Source organism: Cyrtonyx montezumae, unplaced genomic scaffold (genome assembly GCF_038088225.1).
Source record: "Cyrtonyx montezumae isolate F1298 unplaced genomic scaffold, pur_monq_1.0 scaffold_10, whole genome shotgun sequence".
NCBI classification, from domain to species: Eukaryota; Metazoa; Chordata; class Aves; order Galliformes; family Odontophoridae; genus Cyrtonyx; species Cyrtonyx montezumae.
In genome coordinates, this window is record NW_027071826.1 from 22740265 (window position 1) to 22757502 (window position 17238).

A 17238-nucleotide genomic window follows, 5' to 3' on the forward strand; every position below is an offset into this window, starting at 1 on the left:
TATATACATTATTCATGTCATACGCTTGTAGAAAAGCATCCCTCAGCAGAGACTGATTTGGCATTTGCAAAGTAGTTACCATTCTGCACTAGAAGAGACAGTTAATATAGGAATAAACCATTTATATGTTACAATAAAAATACTTATTTGCTGTGATCCTTTAAACCAAATGGATGCTCTTACTCCACAGACAGTTGTCCTAAGTGGAGATTAAAGTGCACAAAACCAACACATTAAAAATTCCTCAACAATCCCATCTAACAGTCTAGATGCTTCAAGCACATCACAGTAACATTAAGGATTAAGGATATTTCTCAGTGGCTTAAATAGTAAGATTTAAGAAAAATTCAGCTTTCTAAGTCACATAAAATAATTCTGGTATACAATAAGATGAAATGGGTTACAGAAATTTTGAAAATGTTTGGTAACAAAGTCAGTGCCAGTTTGCCCAGTTATATCATTTCTGGGGAAATATTTCCCTTTTGGAAAAAAGAAAGCTCATAGTATCCCACACAACTATGGATCAAATAAGTAGAGCATGCAACAATATTTACATAATCATCCCAGCAGCAGCCGCTCTTCATGGGCTGCCTATAACACATGTCGAAGTAACACTACCTACTTTACACAAACACTGATGATAATCTTGGAAAGAAGAAAAAAATTACCAATAAAATGTTTACTGTAGAGCTGTAAGTTAGAAAAGTGCTCCTGAAAAATTGTAACTCAAAATGTTTGTAATGAGACAAACCCAACAATATAGTAAACGTACAAATATAACACGGTCAGAACTAGCAGAGCTGTTGAGGGCAATAATTTTAATAAATTGATCCACTGTGGATAAAAGAATGCTTACGCACGTTAGTCTTTTCAAAAGCAACAGATGAACAAGCTAAATTTACATCCACAAGAGAAGCATGATGTTCACTGAAAACAAAGTGAGTTGCTAGTAATTGGGGTATCGTTTTAATCAAACAAACTGGTCACCAATGAAAAAAGAATTTTTTATTTTTTCCATTTTAAAAGATTAACCTTTCATGAGATGTTCAGAGCCATTACATTTGAAGAGCACACTTCATACTGTAAGCACTGAACCCAATTTAGAGTTAAAATGTCTGCCAGCACAGCTTTAACATCCTCAGGTTTCTGAAGGCCATCCGCATGAAGTTTACATACAGCACTACAAATACACATCAGCTATTGCTGTAAATTTGTAAGGAATATAAAACACTATTAAATACTTTCATCCCATGGCACATCAAGCATGGCAAGACCACTTGCTTCCTATCTGTTTAGCAACAGTCAGTTGTGGTTATGCTTTATTGAATATTTTCCTTTCTGTAGCTGAGAAATATATAGCTTGGACTTGCTTCCATCCGGTCTTTTGAACCAAACTTCATCATGGTTAATTGTTGTAATTATGGCACTACAGAAAAGAAGGAAAGGAGGGTCAGGGAAAGAAAAACAGGAAGCTTTTGGAAAAGTTAGAGTAATTAACCTCAAAAACCACAGCTGAAAATATGTAGCAGGTACAAATACTACACTCAGAAGGTACCAGCTCCACTGTTAGGACAGCTTAGACAATATTTCTTCATAACTACGTATCTCTCTCGTAAAGATTTTTCAAATTGCCAGCCAGCTATTTTTATTCCTCTTAAGAAAAAATTGTCACAACATCTACAAATACTTTAATTGTTACAAAGGACAGTCACTTGTAGTTATCAACAACTGACTACCCACAGTATGCTAGAAAGCATACCCAGAAAGTGTTTAAATACAAAAATCCAAGGTGTACAGCAAAACCAAAGCTTAAATAAATAAATATAAAGAAGAAAGTATTCAACTGTTAACCCCAACACCAGATCATGAAAAATAAAGCTAAAACCTGATTGATTTAATTTAACCAAATCATTCTTACACGATCTTTGCTTTTATACTCTTTGTGGCAAACTTGAATGCAAATACTGAAAAAAAACCCTAAAATTATGTTTCTTCCAAGTAGAAGAACAAAAAAGAAAAGGACAAAAGACCATTTATTTATTTTTTTGCAATGCAGATAGTTAAGTACTTGCACAGGATGCCCAGAGAGGTTGTGGATGACCAATTCCTGAAGGTATTCAAGTCCAGGCTGGATAGGGCCATGGATAACCCAGTCTATTACCTAGCAACTCTGTCACAGCAGAGGGTTTTGAACTAGGTTATTTCAAGATCTCTTCCAATCCAAGCTATTCTATGATTCTTTAAATTCTGAAAAAAACAGCTCAGCTCTACCAGCAAGAAGTACTTTTCCATCATTAACTATTTTACAGCTGGCTAGCAGGTCAAAGCCTCAAAGCAACAAACACAATCCAAAGAAAGAAACACAGACTGTCCAGAAATTAAGAGCTTCAATCCTTAAATGAAATCCCATCCTAAAAAACTCTGCATTACCATCAGTGAAATTTATCCTTTACTAAGTTGAATTTATCTCCAATAAAGCCTCATTCTTCAAAGCCATCACTTTGCCTTTTGCTTAACAGGATAATACAGAGATGTATAAAATGAATACTATTTACCTTGTAGGACATTCATCTTTCTTATCAATGTATATTGTCTGTCCACGTCCATACCACTCTCCATCATAGTACAGTCTTCCTTCTTCAGATCTAGCACTATGTAGATGTTTCTCTAATTTGACAGGTGCTAAAATGATCAAATTTAATGTCAGTTGGCCTAAGTCAGTAAGATTTAGAAAAAACATTCAGTAATTTATACACAGTATATGTAGTTTTTCCATCGTCAGAGGTAGCCTCTCTATAGATAACTAACTCCAAAAGCAAGAAAATTAGAAGCAAGCTATTTATCTCCAGTCAGATAAGTTACATTTCCATTTTTAAAGAAGTCCTCTTTCATACAACCTTCCTATCTATGACATGAATTTTCACAATTAGAATAACACCACAGACACAGAACATGAAATCTCTTCATCAATGCATTACCTCAGAATGCAAGCAGTAATTCATCACTGAAGAAACCAATCACTTACTTGCCTTCTCTCCCTTTTCTTCATTACTCATTACCTCCAAGCATTTGGTTTTACCTAGCATTAACGTGCTTCTTACCTCAGACCATGTTATTTACCACATCTTTTCCATACCTCTGTTTTTTTCATAGCTGCAGCACAGTGAACACAAGGTGCATTTAGAAAGCTCCCCTAAGGTTCAGATGATGTCAGTTTCCAGCCTTACTTTTTGTAAATATTTGCAAAATATACCAGTATTCACTAGTACAGCTCAGTCTTCAAGTCTGCATTTTTTTTAAATGATACCTTTCACAATTCACAAAATGATGACAATCACCAATCAAGCTGCAAGTGTCAGCAGCTCAGAGCAGAGACAGACAAAATCCACATCTGCCAGTTAGTTCATCCCACTCTGCATTCAGTATATCACAGTTAAACATAGCCAGCTTCAGCATAGCTTGCATTGTTGTATATTGTAAGTTCTGTCTTGTGAAGTTAAACTATGTTAACTTACGTTCGGGCTTTACTCTGTGTGGCCCCAGCGTAGCCATTGCCTTGAAACAAGAGAAAATGAAGACAGCCAGCTCAAATTGTGTTGCACAGCACAGCTCAAGACATTTGTTTCTACGTGCAGCATTAATGTTACGTGATACTGATACTATGAAATGAATACAAAACTTGAGTACTTTTTTGGGGGAAAAACAAATATGTTACTTCATGAATACGAACTGTTTAATTACACTTGCTTTAAACTACTTAGGGATGGGAGGAAAAATGACCTTCTCTAATGAGTTTTGATTTTACATAACTCAAATTTCCTAAATAAAATCCTCAAACTGGCCATGATGCAATTCTATTAAAAAAGATAAAAAAATGACACTAATTCTGATTCTGAAAAACAAAGTGCTATCTGAACAACTCACTCTCTGGATACTCAGCTATACCCACCAAGCAGACAAGTCACGTGAGTGAAAATTTCTGAATCATATGTAGTAGCAAGACAGATTTTTAAAAACTTTTTTAACCTAAGATTTTGGGTTTTCATTCAAATGATTCCCAAAAAAGGCAAGATCACCTGCAGATTCTGGTTCTGTTGATGTCTGGTTTTAAATCATGTTACGCTAGAACAACAACTAAGTGAAAGCTATTTTTAATCTATGCCTCTGATAAGGCAGGAAAACAGACAGATTTTCACACAGGCACCACAAGACAGATGGAAATAGAATCAACACCATTTCCCAGAAAGCTTCTGAATTCATATAAAGTAGTTTCCTAATTCACAAGTTGTAAAGCACTGATTTTTGCTAGAATACAAGGAAAAAATTTCCAACTGCAGGTGCAAGGCAAGAATAGCATTTGATTACATCAATTTACACTAACAGTATGGCAAAGATCTGATAAGAAACTGTATCCAACATCTGGATTTATTTTTTCTTCATATATATACTAATTAGTCAAACTAATTTATCTTATCATGAACCCTAATCCTCTTACAATATGGGAAAAACACAGCATTATACTTTAAGCCAAAAGAAACAATGAAACGTAGTGAGAGGCTGAAGAACAGGCACTGTCATAAAATGATTAAATTTACTACCAGAAAACAAAAGATACGGAATACATATATTCAGAAATCTTTACTTAAACCAAAACTCTATCAAACTACCCTATCATAGTATTACAGACTTCAGTAGAAACAATGAGATACAGGCTTCAAGTTCACTCCACCACAGAAATGATAGATGACACATACTAAGAGAGAACTTCTGCCATCTCCTTTTCAGACTCCTTTGCATGATTTGGGTAGAGTCAGGAACTGCATAGCTTGAACTGGAATCATTTGCAGACCACTGAATAAATACAAATCTGTTTTAAGTCTTGATGCAAGTAGGAATACACTTACATATTTCTAGGACGGAAAAGGAACAAGAACCCAAAGAAACCCAAAGCTACTGACATCTGTGCCTTCATCTTACCTTCCTTATTGTCGTCCAGTCTTCAAGTATATCAAGATCTTGTAACATATAAACTATATAAGGGCGTGAAAAAGTTAGGGAAAACTTTTAAACAGTGGTAACATATTTTAGAGACTGTAGAAATATATAGCTTCATTTTGTCAGTCCTCTCACAGAAAAAACACCTGAAAGAAGTTGAAACTCAGTAAAAATGAATGCATCTGAATTAGGCAACCTAGAAGTATGCTTTTAAAGTTATTAAAAAGGGTAAGTAATAGCATGTAAATATTCATACAATTGGAATTCAACAAAAAATAAGTAACAATTGTCATACAACATTACCCTCCCTACAGACTCCAAAAATTACTATTTGCAGTGTTACAAATTACAGTTAAAACTTCCAGCAATTTCAACATGCCACTAAGGAAAGTATTCACACTCAATCTCTTATAAAGCCATCACTTTTATGGTATTCTACTTGCTATTTGAAGCTTCCAAGAATCCTTTGCCATTTTCATAATTGTTCTAATTTTCTCTAAATAAGGGAGAATTCTAAATCAAACGCACTGTAGAATTCCTAGGTACTTCCTTTACACAGATCTCTACAAAGTGGTAAGTTCACAGCTACCTTAAAATCATAGGCAGTAACAGTGTGGATTAGGGACAGGAGGGTCATGGTATACTCCATTTGCAAATGCAGTTCCTTCTTTCTTAGGATACAATCATCTTTCTTCAAAGTGCATTCAGAAATATACATTCAGAAATATAAGCTGCACTGTATGCCCATCTACAGCTATAAAGAAGATACTGATACCAAAATCTTAAATACAGTACCCATTCTACAGGAACCTCAGGCTTAAAGAAAGCCTACAAAAATTAAAAATTTCAATAATTGAGACAGTTAATCAAAGAATGTCCTAATGACTTGGAATTCGGTAAGAAGTCATAAATGGAAGTGAAGGTGTCCCAGTAAGAGAAGCTAATCCATACAGGAGCAGTGACACAAGTCAAGTTGCACTTCGCAGATACAGCTTTTTCTGCTTTCATTTTGTAGCTAGCTGTTCATCAGGCTGAACATCCATAACACTGCGAGCCAACACTTTACCTCATATTTTCTCTTCCATCCAATCAATCCTACTAGTAAAACCAGAAAATGGCTGCAGTAATGACAAGTTATTGATTATTCATTCATGTCCAAAGAGCACTTAATTTCAGAGCTAACACCTTTCTATGTCTCCATCTGAGAAAATACACTTTTTCCTAAACTTCTTACATCTAAGCCCTTTTGTCCTAAGTCTCCTATACTCCTTCCTCTCCACAAAAACAGGACTGAGAATGGTTCAAGATACATTATTATGCGCAGTACATTCCTTAATATACACAAGGCCCAGTTCAGAAGCTCAAGTACCTACACCAAATATCCAAAAGATGAGTAAAATAGCATTTTTTTAAATATATATGTATTTATAAACAGTCTGACAGTAGCTAGTAGATATTACTAGCTGCTACTAGAATTAGAGATACCTAATTTTAATTGTCAAAATGGATTGACACGTAATATGACTAGCTATAAAACAGTGAATACTATCAGAATGATCAATGATTTCAATGGAAGGATATCTGATACAACAACAGGCTTTTTTTTATCTGGACTAAATGGATCCTTCCTTTTTTTCCTTGATTGTAGCTCATCATTCCATAATTCTGAAAAAAACAATAGAAATGAATGAATCAGTTGTTCTTACAGTAAAAAAAATTACTTTGATTTTTTCTTTCTGGACAATCAGGTAAGATGCTGCTTCTGAACAGAACAAAAGCATCACAAGATCATGTAGTCATATATGAATATTCTCAAAACACACATCAGATGTTGATAACTACTGGACCAAAATTTGTTTTAATCTTAAATTCAAACCCATCCTGCAAACCTTACACTGTTGTTCAAAATAGAATTCTACTGCATAACTTGAAACTCACCAGAAGTACTACAGCTCTCTGAATTTTTATTAATTTTTAAAAATTTACATTTCCACTCACCTGAGGTAATGTCAATGCTATGTCTGTCTTCTTCAAGTCTCCTAATCTTTTCTTCTAGTTCACTTTGTACAGTATCATACAACAGAAGCTTTTCACTCTAAAGTGACAAAAAAATGAGGCATGACTAAGATCTATCATCTAAATGCGCGTGACAATAATTTAAAGGCTCAGCAGAAGGAAAGAACAGATCTGAGGTGAACACTTTCCAGAATTGTAAAGCATACAATATATCCCTGTACTCATTTCCTCATCATAAGATCCTAGTTCCTCAAAGATGGCACATTCACTTGGCATCAGCATATATAAAGTTATCAAGTATCAGTACCAAGAATAACCAAGTACATAAAGCATACTGCCAGATTTCCAGAATAGCTCCTGATATTTTAACACAAATTCCTTTTGGACAGCAAAATTTATTCACAGTGAAAAACTGTAAAGCATTAAGTTCTGCTCCAACTTTCTTAAAGGTTGATGTTTTCACTGAGAGTCTTTTATTAGGCCTCCAGTGCTAATGAGATTGTAGTAATTCATAGAGAGTTATTATATATTGTATAGTAGTAGGTAATTACTTTTTTCCACATAACTGATATACCTACCCAAAGTAGAAAGAATCTACTGTGCACACAATAATCTGGACAGTTGCAAAAGCAAAACTGTACCTTAAAACTGTAAGAAACATTCTTTAAATTGCTTTAGAAAAGTCAGTCTTTCAAATGGGTGAACTAGCTATCTCTGATTCATGCAGATTAACAAAATGCATTCAGTATCCATATATAAAAAGTGATAATGCACTAAAATAAAAATACATCTGATGCAAGATTTCTACTGGTATTTTGTAGTTTAACCTGTTTTCCATCTCCAAGTACTTCAGAAAAAGAAAAAACTTTTTGTACAACTGCTCTCAATTATAAAACTCCCTATATTGGGCAGATTTGAAAGTTATACAATATATATAGAATAGTTATCCTCTTAAAGGCAATTTCTAAACACACTTAACCCTCTAAAACTTCAATTGAAAGAAAGGAATTAAGCAGAGTACCACTTGCACGCATCCTAAAACACAAGTAGGAAGATAGCTGAAATTTTTAAGCTCATGTTCACGGACCAAAACCTCTAGCAATTTAAGGAAACGGAGACTTAGAATTATTAACTGAAAAACAAAAAACAACAACAAGCAAACAGCTTAAGTTGCACATGTCACTGCATCTACTTACTTGCAACCATGTCACTCCCAGAGGTTGCATAGTCCTATAGCCAATTCAGCAGATACCTGTATCTCAACTGCTTCTGACCGCAGCACAGCATACTAACTGAACACCGGTGATGTGAGTTTCTAACCACACACTGATGCAACAATCACTGAAATAAACAAGCTCAGAAGAAAACAAATACTCCTACTCCAACAGATGCCTGTGTGGTTAACAGCCCCTTCAAGTTACAAAGTACTTGTGCTCCACAGATCCTCTTTTCATATATTTCTCAAGTCATTACTACTAAATAAAAAAATAATCCTCAAAAGAACTGAAAAGGCAAAAGCCTTCTTATATATACCTGAAACATCAAACGAGTGCTATCTGTTCTGAGACCAATTTAAAATTTCCTTTTTCAAAAGACATTCGTGTTTAGACACCTGTTTTGCTGCAAGTCTTGGTAACAAATAATGTGTGAGAAGTTGTCACTGGCAACAGAGGCATTCTTGCTGAAAAGCTGTAACAATGATTCTATAAGCAGCATTACTGAGTTTGAAGAGCTTTTCCCCATGGACCCTTACTGGATGGTGCATGCTTGAATTCTGAACATTTCACTGTAAAAGAATAGCAGCAAAGCAAGCAACAAGGACAACCTTAAAGACATAATACACAGCCAAAGAAAGTAATTCAATTGTGGGTAAGAAACCCTGCTAGTCTTAAAGCATTCAAATCTCAGGACTCTCAAGTATTCACAGGAATGAAGAGAGTCAGTAATAATGTCTGTCTTATGTTACACCTTGTTCTTCTCCAAAGCAACAAGAAAATTGAATTTTTAAATAGTTATGTGTGTACACAATTTATTGGCAGAATAAGAACCAGGAACTTCAAGAATACAGTCAACCCCTAGAAGAACACACATTTAACACACATTTAAGCCACTATAACAAGGAGGTGAGGAGGACTATGATACACACATTAGGATCTAAGCAGCTATGCCACAGAATCAGACAGATGTGCACTTGAGTATTTGTACTACAATACCACTATTTAGATGCATTAATGGAAATGTTTATGTTCAAGTAAAGAAATATATTTCTCCTGTAACTGCTTTTGAAATGGCAACCCTATCACTAGCCGACCAAGATATCTTAAAAACTGAATAAGACTATTATCATCACAAAAATGTAAAGTGCTGTTTGCTAAAATTATGGTAGAGATCTTAGTTACTGTTCTTGGTAATCTTTTTACCAAAATAATTTTTACTTACCTTATTATACCAAATAAGATAATTACATCTATATGCAAATCTAATCTACTATAAATCTAATTTTGAAATGCTTTGAGCAAGCTTTTATGTGGATTTTTAACAACACAAAAAAACCCATTAAATCAGCAAGTAACAGCAATAGTAAATGACACACTGAACTTGGGAAGCATGATACACAGTAAAGGAAAATAATCAATACAGAATAGCTGTCACAACCTCACAGTGCTGTCGAGATGCTTGAATTTCACATTCATACTTGTTCTTCACAGATTCCAGACAAAGCTCCCTATAGATACCTGTCATCAAACAAATAACAACATTACTTTTTTTAGTGAATACCCGATTTCAAAATTCTCTTTTAAGATTGCCTACAAATCTCAAAATATGTAGAAAACATGAAAGATATATTGTTAGACAACCAATTCCTTTAATCCCTTAAATCTAAATACCCAAAGAAAAATAAATGCTATTTTCACTTTTTGCCCTATCAGTCAACAGTTACCCCAGTTACCATGCTAACCTTACAAAACAAGTCTATTTCATATTTCATACCACATTACCCTGGATACGCTTACTTTTCAAATACATAAGCATTCATCTGTTCTGTTTTCTAATTAGTATTTTAAACAATACTTTAGGGGGTTTAAATAGCTAGAAAACAGAATGAACTTTTACAAATTAGTGCGTGGAATAAGGCTTGCTTTACTCAGCATGACACTAATAAATCACATCACTTAACAAGACCCTGCTCAACTCAAAGAAATAGACTTCTTGTGATATAAGAATGCCTCTGAGTATTAGATCTACTTCTTGCACCTATCAATTTATAGTCACTGCTTATTTGCAGTTCTTAAGGGTTACTTGCTGGAGCTCTAGTTCTGCTACTCTCCACTTATGTAAAGGCTATGAAACAGTAAGAGCAAATAGAACCTTCTGCAGTTTCTGAAGTCCTCTGAAATAACTTCTTAAACCTCAGTAAGTTAAAAATAAAATAAAAAAAATACATCTGATTTCTAGTCTTTAAGAAACTCAGTGTTTTTCCCAAGCTCTTTCTACATTGGAACACAGATCTTCACTGCTGTTGAAGACCTGAATCAGGAGAATCCTTAATATTCTGCCTATCCACACCTACCTACATAAAAGCACTGACAGAAAGTCACATTTAAAACTAACAAGCAACAGCCTGGATTCAGGATGCTTTGATGTCAAACCTCCTAGGAAGTTCAGCTTGAAATCTTCATCTTTTGTGACTGGCAAGAGTTCTACTCAGATTAACCAAGTAAATTTTGGGTATGGATCATAAAACCCAGAAATTCCAGACACCAGCTAAGGGAATGCACTATGGAGATGAAGACAGGAGAGAAAAATGCCACAGATCGAAAGATTTCAAATTCTCTTCATAGTCTGCAGTCAAAAGTAACAATGAAGCATCAAACTTTACTGTTTAATTTAGAAACGCTGTGCTCACTTACACAAAGACAGATATTCAATGAAACATAAATAGACCATATTTTCAGCATGAAGCTATCAGACAAAGAAGAGGGAAGCAACCTACTCAATTCGATTTGAAAAATATTTTAAGTTTAAAACCATGTGACAATGTTTCTAACTTTAAAACACACCAATAGCATTTTTAAAGTAAAAATAATAATAACTGATTGATGTTAAAATGCATAGCAACTTATTGTTGAAACAGAAATATTCATTTTATGTGCCTACCTGCCACCTTGGTTCTGATTTGCATATTCTCTTGCAATGCTGCCAATGGTTCTAAATATTCAGGTGCTTTTCCAGCTATGACCTCTTGTAGCTTTGCATCCACTTGGCTTAATCTTTCTTTGTATAGTCTGAAAACAATAAACGTAAAAAAATGTGTATATTTAAAGTAAATACAAAGTAGAAGAAACTTTTAGAAAACCTAATTTGCCTCTCTTTTTTAATTTATGGTACACCTTCTGAAGTAAATTTAAGATTTGTTACCATTTAAATCTTCCATGCTTTCATTACTGAAGGGAGAGAAAGATATTTTATAGATAGAAACCTTGCATTTATTTTCTTGTCCACATCTCTGCTCCCACAGTACCACAAACCAAGGAAAAAAGATAGGCAGCTTCTTACTGAAGCAACCCTCACTCCATCTCTTGTGAAAATCCATATATCAAAAACTATCAAAAAAGCCACATCTACTTTTGAGTACACACGGCTATGCCTTTTCCCTTTCTCTTACTAGGTCTTCACTCTGAGTGATGCAGGTATTAGGGTAAACTAACAACAGACCTAATGCTAGTTTCATTTTCAGAATTGGTACCTGGTTTGCAGCAACCACAAGAACTTCTTATTAGCACCAGCTATAAAAACAGCTACAATATCTTACAAAAACCCCTCATTCCTAGTTTAGCAGACACAAATGTAGGGTGAACACCCTGAATGATAGTACCCAAACAACATAACGAAGATGAACAGTATATTTTCAGATGGATTATCCACATTGTATAAAGACACCCAATGAATTAGGAAGGGCTCACCTATCATCAAAGTTCAAGGCTCACCTAGAACTCCACACAAGAGGATCTCCAATAAGAGATCCTTCCTCAGTGGTGGTCAGTCCTTAAATGGGGTCTAGGAGAGGTGGAGCCAGACCCCACCTCTTCCAGTCACACAGAAGTGCCTTCACCTGTGCTCCTGTGGCTGACTCAGTGCTCGCCTCAGGTGATCAATCAGTGGTTCAGGCCATGATTCAACAGTTCTCATGCAACAGTTAACAACTTGGGTCTGTTTATAAAAGTCATACATATAAAAGGAGGAGAAGGACCCCGATATACCAGTTGCACACAATATTCTCACAGAAAAGGCCCTCAAAATACTTACTGATCTTTGAGATCTGTAAATTGCTTTTCAAGATTGGACATTTCATCTAAACACTCCATTCTTCTCCTTTCACAGTCTTCATCGTCCATTTCTAAGAATAAGAAAAAGTAACTTTTGAACAATGTAACCAAGTAAACTGCATAGCTTGCTTCAAAAACTTGAAGCAAGTCTGAATTTAATCAATAAACAGATCAACCACCATAGTACTACGTTATAGCAGGCCACAAAAAAAACACTTGTCACATAAAATGTAAAGTAAGAAACATAAATTTAATTGTAGAAGCCCCACTAAGTGCTATTTTCCTTCCCCAAACCAGAAAACAACATGACTGTAAGATTTCAAGAGGTTAAATCTCATAAATGACAATGCTAAGTGCAAAACAGAACAATTAATAGTTGTATAGCACATCAGATGAGAGGCAGCATTACTCATGAAAAAAAAAAAAAAAAAAAAGGCAGCATTCAAGCATGCCTTCCTGTTGTTTTGCTAAAGACTATAGGTGAGAGGAGTAACTTCATATAACCTCCCTGACTGACAGGAACCTTTTAACTCTGATCTGCCACTGAGACCTCTTGATGTACAAAGTCTGTTCCACGTTCCTTTTTACTGAAATCATAACCTTTTACTGAAATAGACACAAGCTTTTAAGTTTGAAAACCACACTAGCCCCTTCTGCCTCCATATGAAAACCAACAGGCAACAGAGAAGTATATCCAAATGAAAGTCTTACTGCAGTCCCTTGTACCACAGTCAGTAGAAGCAGAAAACTTTGATGAAGTTTTTGAACATGACCTAGCCTGAAGAGAGAAAATTTAAAGCTAACATCTCTAATAAATGCTTAGCGCACAGAAGAGTATGAGAGGAAAGTAACAGGCTGTTAGAAGGCACTATTTTAAACTACTGTTCTCGAAAATAACACAGATCTTAAAATCCAGAATAAGATTGAACATCAGATTGAAGAGCAAAGTTTTAGTTGGCAGTTCAATGTACTACCTGAGCCAAAATGACTGGGCAACTTTTGTCTCCATCAGATTTAAGGAATGTGGCAGTTACATTACTTTGAGAGTTGTCTGAAGATTTTACGTTCCATAAAAATAAAGATGTTCTCAAGTTTACAGTATCTGCCCCATGAAACAAGGCAGGACCAAGCAAACACTGGGATCCAGATCACTCCCCACTTCCTTTTTAAGCTCAAGTACACATTTCAGATGTTTCCAGGTATTGTTTTGGTTCTAAGCATGTTTCAGCATGCCATTCATTCAGAAGTTTTCCCTTATATAAACGTGGATATTATTTTATTTTTAAGGGCTACAAGTCTAAAACAAACAAAATTAAAACAGCAGCCTTTTCTGAGGATCCGTCCAACTCCCCAGCACTGGAGGGAAAGAGAATTGCATCTTGTGTTTTTATCTTCTGTTGCAAGAAAACAAGAACACATTGGCAAGAGGGGACAGCAGACACTCCTGTACTTAATGAAATACAACAGAGCTCTTTCAAATCTCTCCTCAGCTACCTATACACTCAAAACACATTTGACTTCCTGTCTAGAAATCTACATTGTACCTGTAACACTGAATAACAATAGTCTGTTGTTTTTTCCTTATTCTGCCAATTAACCATTTTCAAGTGTTAAGACTCCCAAAATATCTTCAATTCCCCAATCACAGAACTTCTTCCTCCTATCTTTGAAGAACAGTTTAGAGAGTATTCAGTACTGAAGAAGTAAAAGCTTTTCAGATTATATCTCACAGCTCATCTGTTGAAAATTTATATCACTAGAAATGGAAAACAACTCATTATACATAACAATACTTGTTAACAGGCCCATACTGTCTCAGCACTTCAGATTTCACATCAGGTTTCATAGTACAGAGAGCATCTGGGGCACTTTGAATTACAGTAATTCTTCCCCTACTATATTCTAATAATCTAACTCAGCAACCAGGGCAGCTCAATTTAAATAAAAAAAAAAAGTACTTAATGCAAGAGTACCTAAAATAGCTCTTATTAACAAGCTCTGGCCTACATAAGATGCTCTATAAAATGTCCAATTCTCATATTGGGTAGTGAGCATAACTTGTGGCTTTTTTATTCATCCCCAATAAGCTACTCAGTACCTTGGCCAATATTAAAAAACAACAACACAACACTTTACTAAATACGTATCAACAAAAGGAACAGGACAGAAACAGTGCCAGCTCTCAAGGGCACATTAATGGTGCTTCTGACTGTACCTTCCATTTTCTCACGCACCAACTGGAATGGATAAAAAAAACAAAAAAAAAGTTGAGTGCAAGAAAAGCAAATAATAAATTTAACAAGAAAGAACTTGAAGGGATTTTTTTTCCCAATAATTTTAATTACTCCTTATTTCTTGGAGTGCTTATCATCTTGTGTCTGTAGAAGCAAAATGCTAGTTCTTGTGAGCCCATACCTGGATGGGCTCCATGGTTTACAGACTGAAAATATCACGTGAGTAGTATTACATTAGATGAGAGAAGTAAGATGCCCCCTAAGATGAAAGAACTGCCCAGAACTTAAGAATCCTTGCTTCAGGAAACCTCCTGTCTAAACCTGTGCAAGTCATTAGTCTTAAATTCACAAAAACGTGTGTAAAGTTAACAGACATAAATTGGAGATCTTTACACATTCTAACAAAATTGCTATTTGCAATTTCTGTTGCTATGGAGATGCAGTCTACCTAGGTATTAGTTTACATAGCCTCAAGTACCTCTTCATTCACAAACCAAATTCTTCACTGAACCATTCTGCTATTTCCCTTTTTAATGGGCTATTCTTCTGACAAATCAGCATACAAAGGCCCAATATAACTGAAGACAGAGAAAGAAACAAGGACAGGAAAGTATGCTGCACCAGGAAGGGTGGGTAAGGATGAGAAGAAGGATAGCCTGATCCAAGCAGACAATTAACTAGCCTATAGCTGTAAAGTGGGGTTCAGTCAACAATACTTGCCTAAGGACATGACTATACTCCCAGAATGGCAGCACTGCTTTCCTAGCACAGGTATAGCCTTCACTCTACATTCTTTCTGCAGAGCCATCTTAGATGACTCTGTACAATACCTGTGGGCTCCAGCAGTTTTCTATACAAAAACAGAACAGAAAAAGGAAAACTCCATGGAACCACCACAGCAGGGCTTTCCCTGTAATGAAGTTAGTGTGAATACAAAAGATAGAGGATATTAATAGCCAAAATCCTCCAGATCTTCTAATACCAGAAAATAATGAATTAACAATATATTGATGGCTTTAGCACATACAGGTAAACCAATTGCAGGTCAACGTATGTAAAAACGAATTTCAAAGCTGTGTAATCTTAGCAAGGTGGAAGAGGTAGGACTTTCTGAACCACACGAGTCCTGCACTCACATCACAAGTCACTGAGCTGCTACAAGCATGGGCCTGGACTGGTGCAGCAGACTAAATGCAAGGAGCACACTCTAGCTACCAGAAGCTTGCCTCCAGACCACAGCCAGCACTAAGCACAGTTCCTGGTTTCCAAAGAATCATAGAACTGTTTGAGTTGGAAGTGACCTTTAAAGGTCCATTTGGTCCAACACCCCAACAATGAACACATACAGGGTGCTCAGAGCCCCATCCAGCGTGACCTTGACTATCCTCAGGGACAGGGCATCCACATCTTTGGACAACCCGGTCCAGTGCCTCACTAGCCTTAATGTAATTTTTTTCCTCCTATTCAATATGATTCTCCTCTATTTTAGTTTGAAAATATTTCCTCTTGTCCTATTATAACAGTACCTCATAAAGAGCCTGATCCCTCCTTTCCTATGGCTCCCCTTTAGGTACTGAAAAGCCAGTGCATCCAGTGACAAAGGTCCCATGTGGGCCAGGACCTACAGAGCACCAGTGATCCCATTCAGTGCACTCTTTAAAGGATCAGTGGGGTTCCCAATAAGTGACGCTCATCTAATTTAGGCCTTGGAATTATGAGGCCATCTCGATCAAAAATCTTTCTCCTAATAAGAGTGGAAGGTGAGCAGCTGTTAAGTCACCTTTCACATGCTAAATCATCTCCAGCCTGCAGTTCTGAGCAAGTTACGCACAAAAAGAAGAGGCCTTCAGCAGAGTAGGGTTTAACGCTGCGCAGAAGAGGCCAACGATACTGACAGGCCCCACAAGACCCAACCGACACACTCCGTTTCGCCTGCGAAGAAACAGGCGGACATCGCCGTCGCCGCTGGCGGCCCGAAGCCCCAGCGAGGCCCCGCACAGACACCGCGGCACCACGCGTCCCAGCCCGATCGGCTCCAGGACCGGCGGCGGGGCCAAGCTACAGCCGCCGCCGCGCCCCCACCACATCCCCGCCCCCGGCTGGGGCGCAGTGACGGGAGAGTTGCGGGGCGGGGTCGCGGCGGGGGCGAGTACCGGCAGCTCCACGACCGGGGCTGAGGGCCGGTTCCTGCCGTAAGGGGCGGAGAGAACGGCGGAGACCCCGGTACCTGAGCTGTCCCCCTCCTCGGACACGGACGAGCTCTCCGTCTCCTCTTCCTCTGAGCTGCTCCCCTCGTTCTCCCCGTAGTCCACCTCCATCTCATCGTGGTTGTTCTCCTTCTTCTCCCGAGAGTGAACCGGCATCGTGCCCACCGCCGAGCTCCGGGGCGCCCCGGGACAGCCCTAGAACAGCCGTTCCCGCCGCCGCCACTGCAAGCCGCGCCGTGCTGCCCCGCCCCCCCGTGCGACAAACCCCGCCCAACGCCCGCCGTGCCTCCTCATTGGCCGTGCCCTCTCGTTCGCCGAGCCCTCTCATTGGCCGTGCCCTCTCATTGGCCGAGGCCCCCATTGGTCCAGCCCGCAGGCTCAGTGAGCCCGAGCGCTGGGCACGCTGGGAGTTGCTCGTTGGGAGTGAGTAAGATGGTGGGCATTCAGCGTTCAGTTCTC

General features: G+C 37.4%; 1 protein-coding gene across 1 annotated transcript; it reads right to left on the bottom strand.

Moving 5' to 3' along the window:
• Nucleotides 1-760: 760 nt before the first annotated feature.
• On the bottom strand, nucleotides 761-17027 carry BRMS1L (BRMS1 like transcriptional repressor). The gene is made up of 10 exons (XM_065752786.1): nucleotides 16800-17027; nucleotides 12319-12409; nucleotides 11170-11297; nucleotides 9667-9746; nucleotides 6994-7090; nucleotides 6577-6660; nucleotides 4978-5042; nucleotides 3516-3555; nucleotides 2556-2682; nucleotides 761-1426 (listed from the first exon to the last, which is right to left on the bottom strand). Exons 1-10 carry the CDS (start codon nucleotides 16933-16935, stop codon nucleotides 1303-1305), a joined length of 972 nt encoding a protein of 323 aa, XP_065608858.1. The 5' UTR covers nucleotides 16936-17027; the 3' UTR covers nucleotides 761-1302.
• Nucleotides 17028-17238: the final 211 nt, after the last annotated feature.

Coding starts and splice junctions, on each gene's coding strand:
- BRMS1L (XM_065752786.1), bottom strand. CDS start 16,935: ATGCCGGTTCACTCTCGGGAGAAGAAGGAGAACAACCACGATGAGATG. Junction 12,410..16,799: donor CGAGGAGGGGGACAGCTCAG/GTACCGGGGTCT, acceptor TCTTATTCTTAG/AAATGGACGATGAAGACTGT. Junction 7,091..9,666: donor CATCTCGACAGCACTGTGAG/GTTGTGACAGCT, acceptor TTGTCACTTTAG/AGTGAAAAGCTTCTGTTGTA.